The sequence below is a fragment of the Schistocerca piceifrons genome, chromosome 1, assembly GCF_021461385.2.
Source record: "Schistocerca piceifrons isolate TAMUIC-IGC-003096 chromosome 1, iqSchPice1.1, whole genome shotgun sequence".
NCBI classification, from domain to species: Eukaryota; Metazoa; Arthropoda; class Insecta; order Orthoptera; family Acrididae; genus Schistocerca; species Schistocerca piceifrons.
In genome coordinates this window covers 834,786,132-834,801,730 of record NC_060138.1, presented here as the reverse complement: position 1 = coordinate 834,801,730, position 15,599 = coordinate 834,786,132, and the positions used below count along the sequence as shown (strand labels likewise).

The 15,599-nt window shown below is 45.6% G+C and overlaps 1 protein-coding gene across 2 annotated transcripts in view; it reads left to right on the top strand.

Moving 5' to 3' along the window:
• LOC124714699 (eukaryotic translation initiation factor 4E type 2-like) overlaps window positions 1-15,599 on the top strand; it is a 48,492-nt gene that overhangs the window by 15,158 nt on the left and 17,735 nt on the right. For both annotated transcript variants that reach the window (XM_047243045.1, XM_047243043.1), the window contains exons 2-3: window positions 6,885-6,954; window positions 11,571-11,813. In XM_047243045.1, coding sequence (XP_047099001.1) covers window positions 6,885-6,954; window positions 11,571-11,813 — 313 coding nt within the window. The remainder of the gene's footprint in view (window positions 1-6,884; window positions 6,955-11,570; window positions 11,814-15,599) is intronic.

Here is a 15,599-nt window from a genome sequence, read left to right as displayed (position 1 = left end):
CCTTGGCCACTCCCTGGGAGGAGGGACAGGCCCGCCGGCTTGGGGCGAAGTACTTCCGCCGCTACTTGGTCTGTTCTCGAACCAATGGGGGGACGTTCGCCACCTTCAAGCCCATGTTCTTTGTTCAGCACATTGAGGACATCTTCGGGGAAATTGAGGCTCTCAGCAAGATGCGTTCAGGGTCCGTTCTTATCAAGACCACCTCCGCCACACAGTCGGCAGCGCTCCAGGCGTGCGACCGCCTAGCGGACATCCCAGTGTCCATTGTCCCGCATCTGGCACTAAATAGGACGCAAGGGGTTATTTTTCATCGTGACCTCCTGCTACAATCTGATGAGGAGCTCAGGGCCAACCTGGAGCGCCGAGGCGTGCATTTCGTCCGGCGAGTCCAGCGCGGCCCCAAAGACCGTCTCATCGACACCGGGGCCTTTATCCTCGCCTTCGAGGGGGACGTTCTCCCAGAGAAGGTAAAGGTGATGTGCTACCAGTGCGACGTGCGGCCTTACGTCCCGCCTCCTATGCGCTGTTTTCGGTGTTTGCACTTTGGGCACATGTCGTCACGGTGTGAGGCTGAGCCCCTTTGTGGCGATTGCGGACGTCCTCTTCGTGAGGAACATACATGCATCCCACCACCTCGGTGCATTAATTGCCCTGGCCTCCACTCGCCTAGATCCTCAGACTGCCCCGCATATCAGAAGGAGAAGAAGATACAAGAACTCAAAACTTTGGATCGGCTCTCTTATTCTGAGGCCAGGAAGAAGTACGACCGCCTCCATCCCGTGCCGTTGACCACTTCGTTTGCCTCAGTTGTGTCCACTCCTTCCGCGGTATCCTCACCCCTATCCTGTCCCCCCTCCGCCTCCTCCGCCCATCAGGGGGCTCTGCCTCCGCCTCCCAAATCCCTCCCTTCCAAATCCTCCTCCCCCGTGGCCCCCGCCCCCTCTGCCCCAGGGGCCACCCTTCCTCCTCCTCCTCTCCCCCCGCCACCTGAGAAGCGATCCTCTTCTCAGGCGTCCATCGGGGAAACGTTCCGGACCCCAGCTTCTGAGGTCCGCGCGTGAGGACCTTCTTCGGGTCCAGCCCACCATCCCTGTGCCTCCTCGGCCTTCCAAGAAGGCCTCAAAGAAGAAGCCTCTATCCCCCTCTCCACCCCGGCGCGTTTCGTCTGACGCTCCATCCGTGAGTCGCTGCTCCCGGCCATCCTCAGTTTCGCCGGGACGCTCTGCTGCCAGGCGCTCAGCTGGCCTCTCGTCGGCAAATGATGCTGCCCCTCCTACACAACCAGGGACAGCGGCCGCAGCTGGCGACGAGTCGATGGAACCGGATCCGCCTCCCGTCGGTAGTAGCGTTGTTCCCTCGCAACCTGGCCCTCCGCGCCCTCCGCGGCTGTCGAGGTGACCAGCTCTTCCCCCGTCTCGTTCCCCCAACTTTTTGACTAGCGATGGCGTTGTTTCATTGGAACATAAGAGGTATTCGATCTAATCGGGAGGAATTACAACTGCTCCTCCGCCTGCACTGTCCGCTTGTCCTTGGTCTCCAGGAAACCAAGTTGCGCCCGACTGACCGTATTGCCTTTATCCACTATACCTCGGAGCGGTATGACCTCACCCCTGTGGACGGTACCCCAGCTCATGGTGGGGTCATGTTGCTCGTTCGGGACGATGTATGTTACCGTCCCATCCAATTGACCATCCCACTCCAAGCAATAGCTGTCTGTATTACTCTTTTTGCCTTTACTTTTTCTGTTTGTACCATCTACACTCCACCGTCATCTGCTGTTAGTCGGGCTGACATGATGCACCTGATCGTTCAGCTTCCCCCGCCGTTTTTATTGTTTGGCGACTTCAATGCCCATCATCCCCTTTGGGGCTCTCCTGCATCCTGTCAAAGAGGCTCACTCTTAGCGGATGTCTTCAACCATCTCAATCTTGTCTGCCTCAATACCGGCGCCCCGACTTTCCTCTCGGACTCTACTCATACCTACTCCCACTTGGACCTCTCGATCTGTTCTACTACTCTTGCCTGTCGGTTCGAGTGGTATGTCCTTTCTGACACCTATTCGAGCGACCACTTCCCCTGTGTCGTTCGTCTCCTCCACAACACCCCATCCCCACGTCTTTCGCGCTGGAACATACCGAAAGCTGACTGGGGACTTTACTCCTCCCTGGCGACCTTTCCGGACCATGATTTTCTCAGTTGTGACAGTCAGGTCGAATACCTCACGGCTGTTATCATCAATGCTGCCGAACGTTCCATTCCTCGTACTACCTCTTCTTCACGTCGCGTTTCCGTCCCGTGGTGGAACGAGGCTTGTAGGGACGCTATCCGTGCTTGACGACGTGCTTTACGCACCTTTCGCCGCCATCCTATGTTGGTGAATTGTATTGAATACAAACGACTCCGAGCGCAATGCCGTAGAGTCATCAAAGACAGCAAAAAAGCTTGTTGGGCCTCTTTCACCAGCTCCTTTAACAGTTTTACTCCCTCTTCCGTCGTTTGGGGTGGCCTGCGCCGGCTGTCGGGCATTAAGGCCCACTCCTCGGTACCTGGCCTGACCTCAGGTAATGAGGTCCTTGTTGATCCTGTGGCTGTCTCCAATGCCTTTGGCTGCTTTTTCGCGGAGGTTTCAAGCTCCGCCCATTACCACCCTGCCTTCCTTCCCAGGAAAGAGGCTGAAGAGGCTCGGCGACCTTCCTTCCACTTGCTGAATCTGGAAACTTATAATGCCCCCTTTACTATGCGGGAACTCGAACGTGCGCTTGCACTGTCCCGGTCCTCTGCTCCGGGGCCAGATGCCATTCACGTTCAGATGCTGGCACACCTTTCTCCGGCGGGCAAAAGCTTCCTTCTTCGTACCTACAATCGCGTCTGGACCGAAGGTCAGGTCCCCATGCGTTGGCGTGACGCCGTTGTTGTTCCTATACCCAAACCTGGGAAGGATAGACACCTTCCTTCTAGTTACCGCCCCATTTCTCTTACAAGCTGTGTCTGTAAGGTGATGGAGCGCATGGTTAATGCTCGGTTAGTCTGGATTCTTGAATCTCGACGACTACTTACTAATGTCCAATGCGGCTTTCGTCGCCGCCGCTCCGCTGTTGACCACCTTGTGACCTTGTCGACGTTCATCATGAACAACTTTTTGCGAAGGCGCCAAACGGTAGCCGTGTTCTTCGACTTGGAGAAGGCTTATGATACCTGTTGGAGAGGAGGTATCCTCCGCACTATGCACAGGTGGGGCCTACGCGGTCGCCTGCCCCTTTTTATTGATTCCTTTTTAACGGATCGAAAGTTTAGGGTACGTGTGGGTTCCGTATTGTCCGACGTCTTCCTCCAGGAGAACGGAGTGCCTCAGGGCTCCGTCTTGAGCGTAGCCCTTTTTACCATCGCGATCAATCCAATTATGGATTGTATTCCACCTGCTGTCTCGGGCTCTCTCTTTGTCGATGACTTCGCGATCTACTGCAGTGCCCAGAGAACATGCCTCCTGGAGCGCTGCCTTCAGCGTTGTCTAGACAGCCTCTACTCATGGAGCGTGGCAAATGGCTTCCGGTTCTCTGAAGAGAAGACAGTTTGTATCAACTTTTGGCGATATAAAGCGTTCCTTCCGCCATCCTTACATCTCGGTCCCGTTGTTCTCCCATTCGTGGAAACAACTAAGTTTCTAGGGCTCACGTTGGACAGGAAACTGTGTTGGTCTCCACATGTCTCTTATTTGGCGGCCCGTTGTACTCGTTCCCTTAATGTCCTCAGAGTTCTTAGCAGTTCATCTTGGGGAGTGGATCGCACTGCCCTGCTTCGCTTGTATCGGTCCATTGTCCGATCGAAGCTGGATTATGGGAGCTTCGTCTACTCGTCCGCTCGGCCATCCCTCTTACGCCGGCTCAACTCCATCCACCATCGGGGGATACGTCTTGCGACCGGAGCCTTCTACACTAGTCCTGTCGAGAGTCTTCATGCTGAAGCTGCCGAATTACCATTGACCTACCGGCGCGACGTACTGCTGTGTCGGTATGCCTGCCGGCTGTTGTCTATGCCTGACCACCCCTCTCACCAGTCCTTCTTCGCCGATTCTCTCGGCCGTCAGTACGGGTTGTATGTGTCTGCCCTGCTGCCCCCAGGAGTCCGCTTCCGTCGTCTGCTTCGACTATTGGATTTTGCCCTCCCTACCACCTTCAGAGAGGGTGAGAGCCCGCCACCACCTTGGCTCCAGGCTCCGGTTCATATTTATCTTGACCTCAGCTCCCTCCCGAAGGAGGGTACTCCGGCTGCAGTGTATTGCTCACGGTTTGTCGAACTTCGTGCTCGACTTGCCGGTCACACCTTTATTTGCACCGATGGCTCCAAAACTGACGATGGTGTCGGCTGTGCCTTTGTCGTCGGGGCCGCCACCTTTAAATACTGGCTCCTCGACCAATGTTCGAGCTTTACGGCCGAGCTTTCTGCTCTCCATCAGGCCGTTCAGTATGCCCGCCGCCACCGCCATTCATCGTATGTATTTTGCTCTGACTCACTCAGTGCTCTTCAGAGCCTTGGAGCTCCCCATCCGGTCCATCCCTTGATTCAACGGATACAGCAGTCCCTCCATTCTTTCACTGATAATGGTGGTTCTGTCAGCTTTCTGTGGGTTCCCGGACATGTAGGAGTGCCTGGGAATGAGGCTGCGGATGCTGCAGCCAAGGCTGCAGTCCTCCTGCCTCTGCCAGCCTCCCATTGTGTCCCGTCATCTGACGTTCGTGGGGATGTATGTAAGAGGCTTGTGTCGTTGTGGTGGGATGCTTGGTCATCCCTCCAAGGAAACAAGCTCCGGGCAGTTAAACTGCTCCCAACTGCTTGGACAACCTTCTCCCGACCATCTCGGCGAGAGGAGGTCCTTCTGACCAGGTTGCGGATTGGGCATTGCCGGTTTAGCCACCGCTACCTGCTCTCCGGTGACCCAGCCCCGCAGTGCCCAGTGGTCGGGCATTAACAGTGCGCCATGTTTTATTGTCGTGTCCCCGTTTTAGTCAATTTCGTGTTGTCCTGTCCCTGCCATCTACTTTACCAGATGTTTTAGCTGATGACGCTCGAGCAGCTGCTCGTCTTCTGCGTTTTATAACTTTAACTGGTTTGTCCAAAGACATCTAACCTTTTTACTTATTTTATCTGCATCTTTGTCAGGTCCTTCTGGTGTCCCCCCCATCCCCTTGAGTTTTACTAGATTCCATGTGCTCTAACAACAGTGACTGGGCGCTAATGACCTCAGCAGTTGAGCGCCCTTAAACCCTAACAAAAAAAGAAAAACAAACAAAAAATCCAGGAGTCATCTATGCCCTGGAACGGTCCGGTCGTTCAGTGGTGTTTGTCTGGACCCCAAATCATGTCGGAATCCCAAACAACGAACTTGCTGACAGGCTGGCCAAACAGGCTGCACGGAAACCGCTAATGGAGATTAGCTTCTCTGCAACTGACCTGCATTCAGTACTATGCCACGAGGTCTTGCGGCTTTGGGAGATGGAATGGCATAACCTCAGTACATACATTAAGGAGACTACAGATGTGTGGAAGACCACCACACGAGCCCCCTCACAACGACTCTGTGGTTATGTCAGTTCAGCTTTGGCCACACTTGTGTGATACATGGCAACCTCCTGCGCCCTGGTGACCCACCTCAGTGTCGGTGCGGCACCCAGCTGACAGTGGCCCATATCTTGGTGAGCTGTCCTCCTTTGGCTGCCCTGCGACGGACTCTTCAGTTACCGGACTCGTTGCCAGTAATTTTAGCCGACAATGCCTCATTGGCTAATTTAATTTTAAGTTTCCAGAATTAGATTTTCACTCTGCAGCCGAGTGTGCACTGATATGAAACTTCCTGGCCGATTAAAACTGTGTGCCAGACAGAGACTCGAACTTGAGACCTTTGCCTTTCGCGGGCAGGTGCTCTACCATCTGAGCTACCCAAGCACGACTCGTGCCCCATCCTCACAGCTTTACTTCTGCCAGTATCTCGTCTCCTACCTTCCAAACTTCACAGAAGTTCTCCTGTGAACCTTGCAAAACTAGCACTCCTGGAAGGTAGGAGACGAGATACTAGCATAAGTAAAGCTGTGAGGTAGGGGCATGAGTCGTGCTAGGGTAGTTCAGATGGTAGAGCACTTGCCCGCGAAAGGCAAAGGTCCCAAGTTCAAGTCTCGGTCTGGCACACAGTTTTAATCTGCCAGGAAGATTAATTTTAAGTTTTTTACGTGACAGTGGGTTTTATCATTCTATATGACTTTTTGCTCATGTCCTTTGTCCCTTTGTGCTATCCACTCTAATGCTTTTAGGCTGGATGTTTTAATGTGCTGCAGAGTGGCTAGCTTTTCCTTTTTATTCTCATGGTCAGCCAGCCGCTGTCATCTGCTCTCTCGTTTTTATCCCTTCTGCCTGCCTCTTGCTTATCTCCGGTTTTCTGTTCCTGTTTTGTCCATAGTAGTGTTGGTTGTCCTTCTGTCATTCTTCTGCTTCTTCCATTCTCCTGTTGTTGTGCTGTACGTCTCATTTTTCTTCTTTATGTTGTGTAATTATTTCACTGGGAACGAGGGACTGATGACCGCGCAGTTTGGTCCCTTCCCCCCCTCCTTTATACCAACCAACCAACCAACCAACTGGTGCAATGATGTTCCATGTCGTTGGTAACTGAAATTTTTTGCATGTTTCTGTCACTGTGGAAGAAGTTAAAAATCCCACCTATCCATATTTGTGAATCCTGTAAGTGCATTTTCTGCAAAAAAATAAGTCCTTTTTTGCGGTAACAGTATAAAACATTCTGAGTGTGAATAGAAGTTGTTTATATCCATCTCATAAAAATGTTTTGAACCATTTGTGTATATTTTCTGTAATAAGGTATTAATTCACTATTTTTGCAGGCTGAAAAATAATACTGAAGGTGGAGACGATTTGTCAAGTAGAGACATACTAAAAGTGGAAAAAGATATGGTATGTATTCACCGCTATGTATACATTAACCCTTACAATAAAAATATTATTTTTTTTAGCATGCAGTATCAAAAGGGCGCCGGGGGGGGGGTTGTGCCCACCACAAAACATTTTTTTAAATTCAGATTTCTTTAATTTTTGTTGACCTTTATTAACAAAAAATTGTATAGTTATTGATGTGTAATAAAGGTCCAGAAACTTTACATTTCTTTTAGCACTCTGTACAAAGCTGCATTTAGTATTTTTCATTTTTTTCATCATTTAGGTTTATTTAGTCTTATTTTCTTGAGCAGTATCTCTTTACATTGGTAGCAAAAGTCATTAGAGTTGTTGAAGAACATTTCATTGTAATTCAAAAAATTACAGATATTTTAGCTTAAATACACCAGTTTACATACATAGTTTCTGGGATCACTTATTCATTACTTTCTCCAGAAACATCTTCACACTTGGAAAATATAACAGTTTCCTTGTGTTTAGTGCATGTGTCTCTCTTTCAGTTGTTACAGATCATTGCTGTTTTGTTTACTTTATTGTACTTCATTGATTTTGACTGGTGACTGGCTTTCACAACACAAATGACATCTTTCTCCTCCTCCTCAAGCTTCCTTTGCAGCTATCTTCTACTTCATATTCCATCTGATAATACCTCCCATGGCTGAAACCACACATTTTTGGAGTCCTCTAATATCTTTCTCCTTTTCCTCAGTGTGTGGTTTCGTGAGCTGTGGTCCCAATTCTTTAAGAAGAAGCAGTCACTTATTACATTTTTTCTTATTTCAATCTGGAAAGTTGAGCAGAAGAAATGTATAACCATTTAACCCTGCTTTGTACAAGAGTATAGAAAATAGATAGCAGCTAACTTCTTGTAGCACTCTTAGTTTAAAATTTCCTCACCATTTGATCAATTGTGTCAATGCCGCCTTTTGTCTCATTGTAATATACACTCCTGGAAATTGAAATAAGAACACCGTGAATTTATTGTCCCAGGAAGGGGAAACTTTATTGACACATTCCTGGGGTCAGATACATCACATGATCACACTGACAGAACCACAGGCACATAGACACAGGCAACAGAGCATGCACAATGTCGGCACTAGTACAGTGTATATCCACCTTTCGCAGCAATGCAGGCTGCTATTCTCCCATGGAGACGATCATAGAGATGCTGGATGTAGTCCTGTGGAACGGCTTGCCATGCCATTTCCACCTGGCGCCTCAGTTGGACCAGCGTTCGTGCTGGACGTGCAGACCGCGTGAGACGACGCTTCATCCAGTCCCAAACATGCTCAATGGGGGACAGATCCGGAGATCTTGCTGGCCAGGGTAGTTGACTTACACCTTCTAGAGCACGTTGGGTGGCACGAGATACATGCGGACGTGCATTGTCCTGTTGGAACAGCAAGTTCCCTTGCTGGTCTAGGAATGGTAGAACGATGGGTTCGATGACGGTTTGGATGTACCGTGAACTATTCAGTGTCCCCTAGACGATCACCAGTGGTGTACGGCCAGTGTAGGAGATCGCTCCCCACACCATGATGCCGGGTGTTGGCCCTGTGTGCCTCGGTCGTATGCAGTCCTGATTGTGGCGCTCACCTGCACGGCGCCAAACACGCATACCACCATCATTGGCACCAAGGCAGAAGCGACTCTCATCGCTGAAGACGACACGTCTCCATTCGTCCCTCCATTCACGCCTGTCGCGACACCACTGGAGGCGGGCTGCACGATGTTGGGGCGTGAGCAGAAGACGGCCTAACGGTGTGCGGGACCGTAGCCCAGCTTCATGGAGACGGTTGCGAATGGTCCTCGCCGATACTCCAGGAGCAACAGTGTCCCTAATTTGCTGGGAAGTGGCGGTGCGGTCCCCTACGGCACTGCGTAGGATCCTACGGTCTTGGCGTGCATCCGTGCGTCGCTGCGGTCCGGTCCCAGGTCGACGGGCACGTGCACCTTCCGCCGACCACTGGCGACAACATCGATGTACTGTGGAGACCTCACGCCCCACGTGTTGAATAATTCGGCGGTACGTCCACCCGGCCTCCCGCATGCCCACTATACGCCCTCGCTCAAAGTCCGTCAACTGCACATACGGTTCACGTCCATGCTGTCGCGGCATGCTACCAGTGTTAAAGACTGCGATGGAGCTCCGTATGCCACGGCAAACTGGCTGACACTGACGGCGGCGGTGCACAAATGCTGCGCAGCTAGCGCCATTCGATGGCCAACACCGCGGTTCCTGGTGTGTCCGCTGTGCCGTGCGTGTGATCATTGCTTGTACAGCCCTCTCGCAGTGTCCGGAGCAAGTATGGTGGGTCTGACACACCGGCGTCAATGTGTTCTTTTTTCCATTTCCAGGAGTGTAAATTTGACTATTTTCCTCGTAGTGCAGTAGGTGAACCAATTACAGTGTCATAATGTTGAGTCGACAGCAACAGAAGGGGATCTGCCACCCCCATCCCCGGGAGAATATAGGAAGCAGTTGTGATTGGGATATTTCCAGACTAGAATCATTGAAAGCAAATTTACTGGAATATAATTTTCCTCTTGAAATGCCTTTCATTTCTTGAGGTATATGATTCTTATTAGCTTGTAATGTTCCCCTAAGAGTTAGCTTGTGATTCCTCCACAAATTTTCGGCCAACTCAATTGAATGTCTGTGGCGACATTGCACCCTGAGTTGTATATAGGAACAACCAGGCATTTCACTACAGCTGCAGCTGAATTTGATTTTTGTGTACTATAATTTTTTCTTCTCTTCATGCAGCTCCTTTCTGAGTACATGGTTTTAGAATCTGTGAGCATTCATATAAGTGTACCACAATTTCCAGGAAGGGACACCTACCACGGAACAATGTGACAGCATTTCATCATAACAGTGTGCATCCATGCAGATTAATATCTTGGCAGTAATTCAACCATTTTATCAAATACTTCTTGTATTGCAGCAAACTTGGTGTATTAGTATGAGCCACTTGGTTTATCTTCACTCTGGATTTGAATGCATCCAAAAACTGGCACAGGACGGCTAGCACGTGGCGGCAATATTCCTCAGTTAAGACAGATTCTGTTGCTCATTGGATAGTAGCTTCGTTCACTTTGTTATATTTAATAATAATGCAGCACAATTCTTCGTCTATGGCACTAATCTTCCTGGACTGGTTCAGTGGTCATGTTCTCTGCACTCGTTTCACATCACTCTGTCATCATATCTTACTGTTTTAGTTAACTGGCAGAATCTAGTTCTACTCATAGTATCAGTATAAATAAACCTCCATGAAGTGTTGAACCATAAATCCTTCTCCATTATTATAAGTAACTATATATATATGCCATGAAATAGTCTGTCTGTTTTGGGTAAATTCCATCTCAGTTCTTCTTCACTGGTATGCTTTATTATAATGATATAAATTTCCGGAGGAAAAAATCTTTTCGAATGATTCTAGTATTGTTCCTACTTAAACTTCATTTGTTTTGCCTTCTCGCTCTTTCACTATGTTTTGTGCTACTCACCTTGTGATATGAAGATGTTTGGACATAAAAACTTTTCCAGTGGTTGTAAAATACTTCTCACAGACCTCACCAGCTGTGTCATTGTCTGCTGCAGGTACCGATTGTTTGTCTTCAGAGTCTGTACAACAACACGTTCCAGATACTTGTGCACAACACGTTCCTCTTCAGTTCCGCTCTTCACTTCTTCGTTATCACCAAATTCAATTTCAGAATCTGTTGATTCTTCTAAAATGTCTAATACTTGTCTCTCAGTGAGAGAGTGTTGTTACATTTTCAGTCACTGTCATCTGTAGCACTGGCCAAAATGGCACTGAATAAGAACTAACAAGAAACAATCAGAAGCCAAAGAGAAGTGAATTACTGTTGAGATCATTGTTGCTATCCACAGAGAGAAATTTAATTCACAGAGGCTCATCACTGCCGAAATGTCATAAATTATGGAATAAGACAGTTGTTGTCAAGTCACATTTACTACTAAGGAGGTAGACTTTGATGACAGCCATTAGACTTAAATTAACAAATTAAGTTTAGCTGAAGAAATGATATATTTATAAAATTGGGCTTAATAAATATTTTTATCAGAATTTTCAAAGATGAAATACGAATCTGAATTACAATATTTATAAAAGGTGGGCACAAAGTACCCTCCCCCCTTGGTACTGTAAGCAGTGAATTTGTCACAATAAATAAGATAAACAACTGTTGCATCCTGTGCTAAGAAATAGTGAAATAGAAATAGTTAGTTTAAAGATGAAAACGAGGAGTTGAGAATGAAACCAAAATGTAATTCTCAACCTCATATCAGTTATAAAATATGCGTAGTAGGAAGTTGAGTAAGCGGTCAGAACGAAATTTCCGAACTTGTGTGTGTCTAGGTACTGATTTGTCCAACTAAATTGGTGATTTGAAGAGAAAGTATGTTGTGTTAAATGTTATTTTCATCTAAAGAGCCTAACTAACAAATGTCATACATGACAAACCAAAATTATATGCTAATATATTATATCCATTCACTCTTTAGCCAATGAGGTAAGATCTTATCACAATAAATTTCCCCTAAAGAGAGATTTTTAGTTTCATTGTATTTTACTTATTTTCAGGCTCCTTTACCAGTTCCAGACGGAGAACATAAATTGGAATATGAATACTGGCTATGGTATAGTCATAGGACACCAGGAAAACAAGCATCAGTACAAAATTATGATCAGAACTTGAAACTTATTGCAAGGTTTGCTACAGTTGAACAATTTTGGGCATTGTATTCACATTTAATAAGGCCCTCAGAACTATCTAGTCAGAGTGATTTTCACTTGTTCAAAATGGGCATAAAACCGATGTGGGAGGTAATGAAAGTCACATATTGAATACATAACTTAAGATTATTCAGCTATTTTTATCAAATTTCACTTTTTTGTGCCTTTTCCATACCTTTTTTCTTTTCTTTTTTTTTTTTTAAAGCAAAGAAACAAGATGAATGATTCTTGTCAAAGTAAGTTCAGAACAATATGATCATTAAAATGTTACTGACAAGACATGGAGACAATGTACACATGGAGATTCAGGTTTCTACTTTAGACAAAAGTTAAACCAAGATCAGTGATTGCTATGTTTAATGACAGACTGCTTTAATTTCTAGTGTGAGGCAGCTTAACCATTGCAATATTGTGCCAAGTAACATCACAAATAAATTTAGCATAAAAAATGCCCTGCCAAAAGTGGCCAGTAAGGATTGAATAACCAGACAATGGAATAATCTGTTTCTCCTTCTCTGTGAAATGAGAATTTACCTTGTATAAGATTCAGCATAACATACTACAATATGTTTTATCTTCAACACTATAGCATTTTAAGAATAGTTCTGTACAAAAAATTTTTGTTAGTGGCAAAATCAGACTGGGAACAGAACTGAGGGGGGGGGGGGGGATGAAATGATCGTATGGCATTTATTGACCAGGATATCCCCTTCAGGGTTCGGCCGCCATATTGCAAGTCTTTTTAGTTGATGCCACTTCGGCGAATTGTGTGTCAATGATGATGGACATAAAACACCCAGTCCCCTGCTAGGAATCAAACCTGGGCCCCCCTTGCTTGGTAGGCGGCAATGCTACCGCTGTGCTACGGAGTTTGACGGAACAGAACTGATTCCGTGACAAAATAAGTGATGTCAGACACACTTGGCAGCAGCAATTTGAGTGTTATGCTAGTAGAATGTGAAAGAACTATGGAGGGTGTTTCAGTACACTCAGTTGAAATCTGTTGTTCAACATCAGAAAGATTTCTGCTTTCTCATTTTCTCCCTCAAGCCTGGTTCTGTTGTTATTTTATATTTAATTTTTTTTTCCTGCCGTATCCTCCCCCATGTTTCTGTATTCTGCATCTATTCAATTTCCCCATATGTACTACTTCTAAACAGTCCACTGAATTTCTAGATGCATGGCATAGTGATGTACACATTAAGCTGAAGTCCATTTATCTGCTGAAGCTAACTAAGCACTGTCAATTTGAAGACATATAATTCAGTAGAACAACACATAAATGTTAAGCTTTCTGACAATTTGTGGAAAATAGCAAGAGATGCATGCATGTTCATGCAGCTGTACTGGGCAAACTGAACAAATTCAAAAGCTTTCAATACCTAAGGGAAACTATTGATGACTCACGTAGCATGTGTTGGGAATGACAGTGATGTCATCTTCAATCTTCTGTTTAGTTTCATGGATAGTTGCATGATATGTGGTGTGCACATTGCTTTTAAGGCGTCCTTACAGGAAGAAATCTCCTACATCATCAGAGGATCTTGCAGACAATAGAATGTCACTTTTGCGGGAAATATGTGCCTTCCAAACAATTGGCAAATGGCTTCCGTCAAATGTCAAGTAGTATGTGATGTGACTTCATTTGGCTGAAATGATTGTTTGACATATTAAGATCATACAATCTGAGTTTAAAGAATGTTTCAAGTGTATCAGCAGACTGACTGGATGTTACTGTTGTTACAATGTCATCCTCAAATTCGAAAAGAGTAAGGGTCATTGATAGCATGACATGATACAGTACACCATTCTATAACCTTGGTGCTGTATAATGGATGGTTGTGAAACTTGCAAGGATTTTCTAGTGCATAGTAACAGAAATTCTGTTTTTTAACATATCCATTAATGCTGAAGTGAGAACAATCTGACATCCACATGTTGTTGAGGAAGTTTGTGTCCTCATTGACTTTATTTAACAATTGTTCATCTAACTCCCTATGTGACACAGACTCGTGAATTTAATTTCTTTACAATCTGTAAATGATAGGCTTGGATCTTCAATTCATGCAGTATTCTTTGTACGCATGGTCACCCAGTCTCGAGTGCACCTCCATGGTGTGGAACTGAGTGGCAATGGCTCCTCTCAATGGAAACTTGGACAGCTGCAATGTTCTCTGTGGTACATACTGTACAGATGCCACCTGGAGACTTCTTTTTCAAAGCTGAACCAGGTTCTTCAAAATTACGCACCCAGATTGTAATTGCATGAGCAGATGTGTCACGTCTAAGACGTCCTAGCTGGTAGTGCGGTCGAAATACCCTGTGTGGAGCAGTACCTCGTTCTGCATCACTCCAGTGTTGCTTGTTTGCTAAATGGCAACACACTGCAACAGTTAAATATCAGTTCCAAACAATTGCCAGATATACAGTGTTGATAACACTAACATTCAAAATTTCCTATTTCCTTGCTCCACCCTTTATAATCATTTAAAAATGGCATTTAGCTATAGCTATTTCATCTCTGTGTGCCAGCAAATTGACTCGTGTGATATTGACAGTCATAGTGTCTTTTGAGCTTCCCACATCCTTTTTATTTTCTCATTCTCCATAGTTTTATGAGAAATCGTGGTACTCTTTCACAACTATACTGAGTCAGGTGGTGCAGTGATTAAAATACTCGGCTCACATTCTGGTGGAACAGGGTTCAAATACCCGTATAGTCAACTTGACTTAGGTTTCTCGTGATTTCCTTTAAACACTTCAGGAGCTTTGTACGGCTCTGATCTCGCTTATAACTTTAAAAAATATTTTTACAATTTAATATGTTAAAATTGTATATATGCTAATGAGTGTGTGCTTGCCATTTAAGAAGTGTTGTGCTAATATTATAAGATATGTTAGTGACAGGGTGGAAGGAGGGACACTGAAGGCAGACCAATCATTTTTTAATCGACAGACTCCATGTTCATACACCGAATGAGGTGGCAAAGTTTGGTGAAACACCTTGGATAGAGGCGATCAACAGTAAAAAAGTGTGTAAAGTTATGTCTGAAAAATTCGAGGGAAGTCCCTCTGAAATTGAAAGGTAGTGGTTAGCACACTGGGATCACATTTAGGATGATGACAGTTCAAATCTGCATATGCCTATTCTGATTTGGGCTTTCCGTGATTTCCCTGTGTAACTAAAGGCAAACGGCGGGATGATTCCTTTGAAAGGCCACAGCCAATTTCCTTCCCTAATCAGAACTTGTACTTGGATTATAATGACCTTGTTGTTGGCGGAATGTTAAACACTACTCTCCTTCCTTCATGTATGAGCTTAAGGTCAAACAGCATTGCCAAACCTTCATTATTTGATTATTGTGCTGCTTTCAGTATTGATAAAGTAAGAGTTCTATATATGCTGATTAGTCTGAGAGACCAGTTTTCTCCTCATAATTTCTTCAATTGATCTAGGCTTATTGTGTGTATCTGTTTTTCTATTAAGTGAGAAGTGGGGTTGAGTATAAAAATTAAGTTCAATAGATAAATTCCATATATTTTTTGGAATAGGGAGGGCTAAGTAACAAATGGAAAAATTTGTATAAGTGGCACAAATATTGGCAAAAAAACAGAAATGACAAAGGATAATGTGAAGGCTGAAACTAGAAGTGTTACGGATCAATGAAGTGAAATGGAAGAAGATGAAGGCATGTAGTCAAATGTACATCGGGTAATAGGAACAGCAACAGAAAATGGTATAATGGGAGTATGGCTTCTTTTGAATAGGAAGGTTGGATAAGAAGTAAGTTCCTATGAACAAATAACCAATTGTGTTATTCTCATAAAAATCAAAACCAAACCAATGCTAAGAGCTGTAGTTCATGTGTACATGCT